Source organism: Cyprinodon variegatus, unplaced genomic scaffold (genome assembly GCF_000732505.1).
Source record: "Cyprinodon variegatus isolate N-32 unplaced genomic scaffold, C_variegatus-1.0 Scaffold1014, whole genome shotgun sequence".
Classification (NCBI taxonomy): Eukaryota; Metazoa; Chordata; class Actinopteri; order Cyprinodontiformes; family Cyprinodontidae; genus Cyprinodon; species Cyprinodon variegatus.
This window is the reverse complement of record NW_015151467.1, coordinates 184,046-195,853: the sequence shown is the minus strand read 5'-3', so window position 1 is coordinate 195,853 and position 11,808 is coordinate 184,046. Positions and strand designations below refer to the sequence as shown.

General features: G+C 38.7%; 2 protein-coding genes across 6 annotated transcripts in view; both read right to left on the bottom strand.

Annotated features, from left to right (window-relative positions):
• Window positions 1–2,842, bottom strand: part of adipor1 (adiponectin receptor 1) — a 9,391-nt gene extending 6,549 nt beyond the window's left edge. Inside the window, exons 1-3 of one of the 2 annotated variants that reach the window (XM_015399461.1) lie at window positions 2,749–2,842; window positions 494–708; window positions 292–405 (exon numbers count right to left, since the gene is read on the bottom strand). In XM_015399461.1, the coding sequence (XP_015254947.1) occupies window positions 292–405; window positions 494–640 (261 nt within the window). In that variant the 5' untranslated portion in view covers window positions 641–708; window positions 2,749–2,842. Of the gene's footprint in view, window positions 1–291; window positions 406–493; window positions 709–2,578 lie in introns of both variants that reach the window. The other variant, XM_015399462.1, reaches the window with a different exon arrangement.
• A 3,255-nt stretch (window positions 2,843–6,097) lies between these two features.
• LOC107100812 (uncharacterized protein C1orf106 homolog) overlaps window positions 6,098–11,808 on the bottom strand; it is a 36,001-nt gene continuing 30,290 nt past the window's right edge. For 3 of the 4 annotated variants that reach the window (XM_015399457.1, XM_015399458.1, XM_015399455.1), the window contains exons 5-10: window positions 11,056–11,287; window positions 10,893–10,943; window positions 10,199–10,505; window positions 8,730–8,870; window positions 7,936–8,623; window positions 6,098–6,558 (exon numbers count right to left, since the gene is read on the bottom strand). In XM_015399457.1, the coding sequence (XP_015254943.1) occupies window positions 6,466–6,558; window positions 7,936–8,623; window positions 8,730–8,870; window positions 10,199–10,505; window positions 10,893–10,943; window positions 11,056–11,287 (1,512 nt within the window). In that variant the 3' untranslated portion in view covers window positions 6,098–6,465. The remainder of the gene's footprint in view (window positions 6,559–7,935; window positions 8,624–8,729; window positions 8,871–10,198; window positions 10,506–10,892; window positions 10,944–11,055; window positions 11,288–11,808) is intronic. The other variant, XM_015399456.1, reaches the window with a different exon arrangement.

Sequence of the window (11,808 nt, the reverse complement as noted above, 5' to 3'; positions counted from 1 at the left end):
ACTGAGTGCCATATAAAGGGTTAATAAAGGAACGTTATTTTTATGTGGTATCTGAAAGGGAAATTCCAAACATATCCAGATTTTCTTTTTTTATCGAACATTATGAAAAAAGTACAACTTGAACCTTTTTTTAAAAACTTTTTGGTTCCTAAGACAAACCCAAAATGGCCGATATCTACAGAACCAAGAGTTCAAACAGAATTACATTTGTTGGCCAATATATACTTTTAGCCTTAGCTCAATTTCTTTGTCCTTTCAAGCCGTCCACAGGTCCTTTCTATTGGACATTACCTTGTGCACAAACTCCTCCATTTTCTCCATGGCATGGTGGGCCTGAAGAGGTAGAGTCAAAACCTCTCCCACCTCATCATCATCGTCTTCCTCCTCAGCTAGCATTGCTACCCCCTTAAAGAGATCAGAACAGACCATCGTTAAATGAGACAGAATGCTATCTTGTCTCTGGAATAGTCAGAGAACCACCAAAAAGCCCGACCTCTGGATGGACACCTTTAGACGGCCCCTGCCGACCCCCCCCCTCCTCCAGCAGGGGCCCGAGTTCCTTCAGCTCAACATCTGGGACGTTGCAGTCCTCAGAGATCTGACAGTCTGCATCACTGGCAGACCCGTTGCGGACTGACATAAGGAGACTGTCTGATGACCTGCTCAGAGTCCGGTATTCTACTTCAGTGGGGATAAGGACACTTCCTCCTGTAGAGACAGAATGACAATGAGGAATGCACTAGATTGGATCACATTTATTTAAAACCACTGCAGTTCACAGTAACAATCAGAGCTCTGCTGAAGCATAAATGTAGCAGCAAAGTGGACAGCCAGAGTAACACATCTTCAATTCAAAATCCTGGTTCTGAAAGAGGGATATCTAATTGGAGCCTTCTTTTTGCCCGTTTTGAGGGACAGGTCCGGTGTATCCTCCTTAACCTTGGGTATCACGTGATTCATTGCGAGTCCAATCAAACCGTCTGCTCCGGGATGAGTGGAATAAGGGAAATGAAAAACTTGAAAGTATTGTCAAATTTACATTCATGTTAATTTTGAGACCAAAAATAAAAGCACACTTATAAGACTGATATAAGCAATTAGCGTTTGCTTTCAGGGCAAAGCAACTCTGTTGGTCTATTGGTTAGAGTAGTGTGCTTGTGCTCTGAGAAGGTTGCAAGTACTGCGTTCGATCCCCACAGCCTCCACACTGGGCCCCTGAGCAAGACGCTTAAACCCACACTGCACGATCACTTACATACCTCTTACAAATGGAATTGGCATTTGACCAATTAGATGAGCCCTTGAATGAAATATTATTTACTGTAAATGACCTTAAAAAAAAGTTAAAAACTGAGGAAAAAAGTTAAAAAGCTCATTTAAAAATTGAAAAGTAAGGTTAAAGGTTAAAAAAGTTACTAAGCCTAGTTAGCAATTATATTTAGGTTTATAAACTAAAAACTGTAAGTGCCAGTATCAGCATTAATGCCTCTAATGTTTTGTTGTATCACAAAAAAAGTGTTTCTTTTACTCTCAGAGTGTTTTTAATGAATTTCTTATAGAAGCACTTTTGTTATTTTCCTTAATATATTCATGGAAGTTGGCGTTTCTTGTTATTACATTGACATTCATTTTTTTCATCAAAATATCCATATATTTTTTTAAATGTTTCAAAGGTAATAACACGATTAGATTGATATTTTGATTTTTAAAGTATTTCAAATTTTTGTCCCTATAAAGGGTTAATGTGCCTCTGTAACATTGTCCAATACTTGACAAAGAAATTGATCATAAAAAATAAAAAATGAATCAATAAAGCCTTTATAGCTTTGAGGGAATCTTTGGTGCAGCCACAAATTATGTAGGTCAAATGGATCATACCTGCTCCAAATCATGTTTTACTTAAAAACCGTACATTATTTTACCATAATTTTATATATAATAAAGGAAACTAAAATATGGTTTAAACGAATATCTCTCGACAGCCTAATCTAGACTATAGGTTTACACAGGATATAATTTTAAATCAAGTCAAACTAGAATTTCAAGTCCAGTCAACTGATAAAAGGAGTGCTATCTGTGTCACAAATCATACTAACCAGAGTTAAACACGCAGATCTTCAATCAGGACGACATATTAAAAAAAAATCACTTCAACTGTTGCCCCTTTTGGTTTAGTAAGGTATAATACGGTAGTTTTCACAGTGTAATGCAAGTTATTTCACGCTATTGACATTAAGTACGAGTTCCATAGAGGATTATTAACATCCAGAATCACTCCAATAGATCACATTATGAGGAAATGTTCTGATATGAGGCTAAGGCTAACCAAAAGGACAAAAGTTAGTGTTTTTAGGAGAATAGCTTCCTGACGGATGTTAAATAACATCACAAAAGCGACCGACGGAACACAGAGAACTGAATGTAAACAACCTAAAAATACAGGCGAAGTTGGTTTAATGTGGGACTAAAGCAAGGTTTGTATTATGTTATAAAAATATACCGAGGTAATACATACGGAGGACAATTATGGTCGTTAAAGCGTCTAACAAACTGGTAAATAGCAGGTTGCTAACATTACCTGTTAGCTAACCGAGCTCCAGCAGCCGAAGAGGAAATTGATTATTTAGCAACGCACTCGCTGTCAGAGATACAGAGGTCAAAACAGATGCGCAGCGGGCCGCAGGCTGAAATAAACACTCACCAGGATTAACACTGTCAACTAGAATTTATTAAATGCCCCGAAGTTACCTGACGAGGAAGACTCCGAAGCAGGAAGGTAAATTATTTATGGTTGTGCGAAACAAAGCTACTTCCGGAAGTTGACGTGTCTCGGCGAATCAGAATCCGCTCCAGTTACTCCAAAATAAAAGCCCGAAAAATGCGTCTATTGACAAGCTGGTCTCAACGGAGACATGAAAAATCCAGATAGTTTATTTTGTGAAGGAGAAAATGACGTCATGGCATTATACAACACAAAACAACGTGGAAACATTAAAATAACCGCAATTTAAAATGTTTTGCATTTTTGTGAATCATAAGAAAGGGTTAACAGTTTTACACTTTTTATATCTAATAAAAAATATTTCAAAATAATAAGATACAACAATTACATTTTTACAGTAGTATTTTTTTTTTTACAGTGGTAAAAAAAATGTAACAATTTTCTAATCCAAATAACTGCAATAAAATCCAATGTTTAATTAGTCTACATTTTTTAGTGTTACAGAACACTGTAAAAAAATAAATAAAAACATCTAATTTTGTAAAATTATGCTTTTTCAACATTTAATTTACTAGGTTCTAAATATTTTTTTTAGCTGCAACTGTTACTAAACCAGTGAAAAGACTTGAACCATGAAGGGAGGAATCAAAATACTGGTGCTTGAATATGACAGAATAAAGGCTGAGAAAGAACTGGGACAACTGTATGACATACCGTTTTTTTTTATAGCAAGTAGAATAAAATTAGGCCAATGTGGAAATAAAGCAGCCATTGAAAGACACACAATATGGCAGATAATATCAGCATTATTTACTAAATTTAAGCATAAATGATCAGCTTCATTGTTAGGACCCTGTCATTTAAAAAAGAAGACGATGTTGAGCCTATGCACAGCATTTAGGCTGAAATAAATATATTATTTACACCTCTTTATATATATAAAAAGAAACTTCAAAAGCAATCCATAACAGACTAAGAAATTGAAAAAAAGCTCTAAATCAATGGACGAATAAAGGCACAAATAAATGAAACAGGTTTCATTCAAACAATATTTATTTCCACAGTTAAACAAAAGTCACAGGTTTTTTAATACAGTAACATATTTACCAAATATCAACTACAAACATAAATAGAAAAAAAGGCAGTAAAAACAACAACAAAAAACAAGAGGCACACAAGGTAACATGATTGTGTTCTATTAAAAAAATACACAGCAAGAAACTATATTTGTTTTATAGCCTCTGGTCCAAGTCTGTTCAGATTTCAAGTCTGGCTTTTAAGGTTTTCTGGGTGCAAATCACATTAAACTGACAACATGTAATTACAGCCTAAAATGTAGGATTTAAATCTTATTTCCAACCATTTCTACCCAGCAAATAGTGACTGGGTTAAGGCAGGATGTTAGTTAACCCATGGTAATCAGATTGTTTGTAGTGCTTAACAAGTGTAGCATTAAGCAGGAAATAAGAAAAAAACCCACAAATTCAGAAGTTAAAGCTCTGAAGTTCCTCCTCTCCATAGCTGCCAAGAGATTCAGTATTGACCTGGCTTTAATATCAAAATGTTACTTTACTCATCAAGTGATTAGATTAGTAGCTTTTTTTATTTTTTAAAACTATTCTTTGAGTGTTAGTGATTCAAGTTAGGCAGCGCAGCCTAAATACAGTCATAGCTCTCTGGAAAAGGACAACAAAAATTGTTTAGTGTGACTAAAGGCAGCATAAGTTTACCAACTTGGATTATTTCAGAAGATATACTTCTAATCTTTAGTATTATTCGTAGAGATAGACAGATACATCTGCAGATCCATATCAGTGTTTCTTTCTCGTATCGGTATTGGCTGATTGGGGCCGATTTATAGGTGCATTTACAGCAGCAGCCATTCAAAATTTCCCCACTTTCCTTGATGGGCCCTTGGCTGGTCCCCTACAATTCCTTTTTAAACATCAACCTTTGTACTAAAATATTCTTTCTGTCATGATTTGTGGACATTAAGATCTAAAGAAAAGCATCATCTCCTGCTCAGACCCTGTAATTCCGTGAAAGGGTGGAGTCAGAGTAAAAAAAAAATAAAAAATGCAAGAGGGGTCAATCCAGCAGCTGGAAGTTGGAAGAAAGTGGGCTGCTATTCGGCTGGCGTTTGACCAGGAAGCGCCATTTTAAATGGCTCCTACTATGGTAGTCAAACCTTGTCATCCCTGCACTGTTGCTCTCCTGTGGCCATAAAGTTTATTCAGAAACATCTTTTGTTTAAACTGACTATAAATAACCTGGAACTGAATTTTTTTTTTTTAGAAATGTAAAAAAAATTTCTAAATCTGGAAAGGAAAAGATTTGAATCTGCAAACCAGTCACATGTTGGAGAGGAGCTGGACTCTCTGACAGCAGAATGTTGGCCATATTAAAATCCATCCATCGTCTTTATTATGTGCTGTTCGCCCACAGAAGCACCTTCAGTCAGAGACTCATTTCATCACACTGCACCTCAGGGCGCCCTGGAACTCATTCCTGCCTGAGGCCATCAGACTGTATCATTCATCTCTCTTGATTGTCATTTCATTTATTTATTTTTTTCATTACTTCACTATAAGCAATAACACGGTCATGTGCAATAATAGTAATTTAAGTACTGAGCAGCATTGTAAATAAATTAGATTTTATATGCTGTGATCTTATTTGTACCTACAATCTTATTTTTCTGTCTACTGTAAACAGATGCACTGCAAGAAAAGAACCGGTCGCAAGGGATTAATAAAGTGATTCTTGTATTCTTAAAACAGAAAAAAATTGTAAAAAAAAAAGAAAAAAAACTTGGAAATAAAAATAATTTTTTTGAAAACCAATCAAATAATCACAAACGATGATGATTATGCTTTGAAAACATCCCTACATGCTATTTAACTGTGCCCCCATGAGGAGGTAAAAGCAGTTTAAAACCTTTCTTCTTTGTAATTTAAAATCTTTCTTTGCAGTTTTAATAATAAGAACAAAAATTCTGTTTAAAATAATGTTTTTGAAGAAACTTTATGGCCCTAAGTTAGCTTCATAATGTGCCATCAACTGTTAAAAGCTTTCTCTGACTTGTTAATAGATGTTTTTTTTGTTTAAATTGAGACATCAGTAATTGTGTTATGTCTATCATGTAAAAGGAGAAACATATCGGCAGCACGGATCAGTTAGACTGATAACAAAATAATCTGCATAGACCTTAAACAACCCTGTATCTGTCAATCTCTAAATATCATCATGAAATGTAGTTTTTCTATAAAACAGGTTCGTAGCTGCGTTATCACCATCTAGGAGGGTTTAGTACCTAAAGCTTCAAACCTGATTCTATGAACTCATGTAACACATTTCAAAGTTATTTTTCAGCTTTGTTGAGAATCAACAAACAGTGATTTTGGTGGAGGTCCTGTTGTCTGCCCAACATTTCGTCTTTTCTGACTGAATAGGACAAGCAGCAGCAAAGAGAGTCCGTTCCCTTAATTTGGGAACGTTAAGTAGAAAAGATAAAACCTTAAAGTTAAGCTAAATCTAAACATCAGCAGCATAATCCATCTTTGCAAGGGGAAATCATGACCTTCTGCTCGTTTCTGTGGGGAAGAGGTTCTACATATCAGTCTTATATTTCATGCTCAAATGCAGGTGAACAAAAATATGCCTTAATAAAAGTGATTTTTCAGACGACAGTATTTTAGTTCAACTTATTAAAACTGCAGTATGTGGATGAACTGGTTTAAATTCTACACTTGACTCATATAGTGAGAGCCGTCATCAATCAGCCAGTGCTCTGGAGCTTCCCCCGCGTCTCTCTGATGGGCTCCTCTTTGGATAACCTAAAGGTTAGAAGGAGAAGAAAAACAGAATTTAGTTTTAAGCTTCTGATAATATCAGGAAAAAAGTTTGTTTAGTGGAAAACTTTAACTTTTAAAGTATAAAACTTTTTTCCTCCAAAACCTCCATTTATAAGAAGCTCTACACTGCAAAAACGATCTAGAAATATGTCAACATTCCTTAAATTAAGTGTATTTACCCTTAATCTGAGCAGGTAAATAAGATTATTTGCCAATGGAATCAGTGTTTTGTACCCTTAAAATAAGATAAATAGATAATAAGCACTTTAAATAGGACAATGCAATAGTTCTTTTTTTTTATATGTAAATTGTCTTGTCTACTTATTTAAGTAAAAAATACTTTCCAGTGTAATTAAAGTGAAAGGCTGGAGGAATAATCCTCTAAAAATCTGACTCATTTATTGACATGATGGTATTTGTTTCTTGAATGCCCGTAAGGGCCCTGTCACACCATGCCGATTTATCCAGCGAATGCCTGATGTCAAAGAATCTCCTAAAACGGTGGCATACGCTGAACTTTCTATGTATTTTTTCAATTTTGGGCGTATACATAGAGTATTCATAACGAGTCCAGAACTTATGTCCAATAACAGCCTAACTTCTGCATAACGCACAGCAGCGTAATGCCCATGCGTGTCCTGAGGGGGGCAGCAATGCGTGGAAGGCGCCGGGCCTGCATAAAAAGATTTATTTGATCGAGGTATTAACCTAGCTGCTGTTTACCGCTAACCCCCCCAAAAAAAAAGAATAAATAAAAAGAAAAAATAAAAAGAAAAAAATGTTTGCAGTTGCAGCAGATTAAGCGTCATGTCTGTCATATCAATCATATCACAGTTTTTGCATCAAACTGACCGTATCAATTAGTTTATTTTTCACCATGTTTTATTCCCCCCAATGTTTACATTTGATCACTGCTGCACTTTAAGAAATGGAAATTTCATGAGAGCTGTAGAAAACAAAATTTCGATTTGCATATAGTCTGTGTATACAAAATGACAAAAGAGTTTTTCTAAGCCTAGGAACTTTTCGGTGGTGGGCGTAAACGCAGGGATGATCCGTCACATTCCCCTTCTCTCTCACCCTATGATGGGGATGAAGTCTGGAGGAGAACTGATGGTTTCCTCCTTTGAACCCCCTTTATACCACAACGCTGCCAATACGCCATTATACAGTAGCTGGAAGTTAGAAACACGTTCAGCGCTCGTCTTGATAAGTTGAGCAAAACGTACTCATAAATTATCCAACGTATGCCTGCGTTCATGCCAGATTTTTCATACTTCAGCCATTCAGTGGTCTAATTCGTCAAGGTGTGACAGGGGCTTAAACAAATTCAATCCGCCTGCAGCTTGGGGTGCTTACTTGGTTGGAGTAGCAGGCTGGCTCTCGGCCTGGCCCGTTTTTCAGCCTCACCGCTCCCTGTCTGTCCAGAGAACGCGACCGTGGCGTCTTGAACTGACTGCGGCGATGCCAGGACTTCAGCTGCTCATTCACCACCTGCCGGGGGAGGCCGTTGGAGCGGTAGTGTAAGCTGTCCATCTGTGCTGGAGGGGTGAGCCTGATGTCAGAAGGTAAAGGCCTCGTGGCTCTCTGGTGGGGTACAGCAGCGTCTCTATAGTAACAGTCATATCTGTGGGGGCTGGGGGGCATCTGTTGTGAGTCATGGAACCTCGCTAGCTCCATGTCAGGGTGGCAGAACATTTCTTCACCGTAGTAGAGTCTCTGAACCACAGGGCTCCTCATGGGCCTGGGGTTACGGGGAAAGTTAGCGGGTGGGGGGGCTTGAGGTCCATAGCTGCGGTCAGAGCTGTAGAAGGGGGCTGTCGGCTGATACTGCCTGTGTGAGGGAGAGGGGAACTCACGGCTCGGGGAGTCGCTGTGAATAGAGAAGGAGCGTTCAGAGTTGCTGTCCTCGGAGCTCGCCAGGCTGCTGTGGCTCATGGTGGGAGAATGAGTTTCTGGTAGAGTGATCTGGTATTCAGTCAGGCGGCGCCTGGGGCCTCTGCTACGACCACGGTCCTTAAATAACGGGGATTCTGGATTGGAAACCCTGAGAAATGACAAAGAAAAGGTTGATTCAGAGTGTCCGTGTGTATATAATGTTTTCTCTTCATGAAGAACATGCCGGACAGACAGCGCCCCAGAGATGGACCAACCTGAGGGAGAGCTGTCTGTGCACACGCATCTCTGGTGTGGAGGGGGTGCTGTTGGACTGGGCGCGGCTCAGTCTCATATGGGAGAGTTGCTGCGGTAAGCAAGCCTCCAACGGTGGCAACACTTCAGATTTGGCTGGACTGCTGAACACAGAACACAGATAAACTCTACTGGCCTCTGTCGTCGGAAGAGCATTCTCTTCCATATATAAAAGACATTCACAAGTACAGATTACTCTGTTTTCTTGAAGTAAAATTAAAAAGTACAAATTCTACATTGTATTTAAGTACAAAAGTATTTTTTCTTGCATGAAATTGTACAAAAACTGTGTTAAAGCTATAGTAAAGGATGTTCTTTTTCCAGGTGGATCATCTAAATAAATAGTCGTCCTAATTGTCAATCATCCTGGTCATATGTTTACATAAGGCCGTCGTGCGTGTTTGTCCAAATTTTCACTTATCGGTGGCGAGTCTGACATAGTGGAAAAATAAAAAATCTTCTTTTGTAAAGTAAGCTTGTATGAACGAAGCAAACAGCAACTGTTAAACAGAGCGTGCACGAGGAGAAATAGCTCGTGAAATCGTGAAAATCCTCCACTATGCCTTTCATTTTTCTCTTTTTTTTTCCCTCACTGTTTGGTCTAATTTTGACCTAAATTAAAATTACAGACAGGATAAAAGTATGAACCGAAATATAACTCGAAACATCCTTAAAATTTACATTTAAACTAATAAAGGGGAATGAATTAAGAATGTATTCTATATCCAACGTTTCTTCCTCCATGTCTCTATAAGAGAGTAAAATTAAGAAGTCCTCAGAAGAATAAATACTTAAGTAAAGCAGTTAATGGACAAAGTTATTATCATAACTACAGACTTTAAAAAAAAAACATTAAAATTATAAAAATAAATAGCTTAAATCCTTGAAGAACTTAGGTTATCGGTTTGTTCAGCTATTTTATTTCTTCAGAACACCTAAAAAATACTCCTTTAGAAAAAGGACCACTTCAAATCAAAGGCATTGATTGTGTTTTCACTTTCATTGCTAAAATCTCCATATCGTCTCAGAGATGATAACCTTTCCAACCTTTTTTATTTTTTACTCTCTTATTCTGAGTACAAACTGAACAGATACTCATCTACTCACACAGGTAGCATAATCCAGAGAGACCTGTGAATCCAGAGATTGATGTGTGCTGGTCTGTAGCATTTCTGCATCAGCAGAGGGCAGTGATGCACTTTCCAACTGATTACTGACAGACCAGCAGAATTCAGAGCCAAATATAACATCTCAGTGTTTTCACTACAGATTAGATCACAAACTATTTAGAATCTCAGGAGTGAAAAGTCATTTCCATCCTTATAATGAGAGGCAAAATGACTAGAAGTCCCAGCTATGAAACTCTATGTTTGATTTAAAGTTCTAAAACTGAAAAAGCAGGAAAGAAGCGATGACGGATGGTGTGTCTCACCTCTTTGTGCTGGAGGAACGCGACTTCTTGCTCTTCTGGTAAGGCTGGTCAAGACTAGACTCAGTCCAGGGGGAGTGCTGGATGGGAGGAAGGTCGTAGGCTGGGCTGGAGGTAAAACTTGACTTGGAGTCGACGCTGGGACAGGGAGACTGACAGAGGTTAGACGGCAGGGACTGCAGGGCCACAGATGGAGACGTGTAGGAGCCGTCGATGGAGGAATGTGCAGATATGACGTGAGGTTGAGGAGGATCTGTTTCCACTGGATGAGGAAGCCCAGAGGACGGCTGAGAGGACTGGCTGGTAACTTCTGGAACATAGAAAATAAAAACAATACTTTTATTAAAAGGTATGGCTTAGAAAAAATGATTTAGGAAAGCATCCAAAAGGAATGGTTTATAAAATACAACCCTGTCCGCTCCATATGGAAAAAGTATTTGCCTCTTTGTAGATTGGATATGTTAAAGAAATAGAATCAATCAAAATCTGCACATTTATCTATTTAATCTGAAACATTTAGGTAACAAAAAGGAAAACCAATAGAAATCTTTTAAGAGGGTAAATGCTTTTCACATCAGTATACATTTAATGGTTGTTTGATACTGCAAAAACCCAGAAACTCTGACTAATAAAAAAAAATAAAGCTGAAAAAATAAAACATTTCCACTTGTACAAATCAGGACAAGTCAATTCTTACCTTCATCTTGCACCACAGAATCAGATAACGAGCTGTCAGATGCGCCAAGGTCTGATTTAAAAAAACAAAACATTCATATTTTAGGCACTAAATGCAGTCCTGTCTCGAGTTTTATCAGAAGGATTTATGAAGGGATGATGTCATCCAGCCTGTCCTTTCTCACCTTGTTGTGGAACATTAAAAGCAGGGAGCGGCGATGAGCGGCCACGCTCCAGCCGCAGCTGAAAGGCAGACTCTTGTAGCTTCTTCAGTTTCTTTTCCTCGGCTTTGCACTGCAGAATCCGACTCTTCCTGACTGCCCTGCTCAGGTGATCTTCTTCGCAGAGCTTGCGGGCGGCTTCGTAAATCTTCTGCTGGAGAGCCAACTTGCCATCCACTAAACTGAGCTCTGAGTCCTGGAAAGGATGCAGGGACCATGGAAGAAATGTTAAAAGTCGGCGGGAAACGTCTGTTCCAACCGTTGCATTTACGAATTCTCCCGAGTGGTGCACGACTTTACACGAGTGAATAAAGTGAATGTGATTGGTCGTTTATCAAGAGGGCAGGGTTGTTATGGCGGAAGGTTCGCAAGCAAGTATACAGCTTTTCAAGGCTAGCTAGGCTAACTGCGGGGGATTGAAGGGGCACGGTTCAAGATTGAGTAAAGGCCAATATATGCTTCTGACGCATAGCCTCTGCAACCGTCAAATCTGTCTCTTTGCGCGACCATGCCCCCCACGGAGAGGTTCCGCAACCGTGGTCACACACCTCAAAATATCCTGACTACGAGTCAGACGGTCGCAAACCTGTGCAGACCTCAAGTGGAAGTGCGCAGAAAAAAAGAGGCTGTGACTAGCCCTTGGTATGCCTTTACGGTTGTCTGTGTGGTCGTCCTTCTCGATTCGGTGCCGGGGTTCGCCTTTTTTTAAAACCGAGG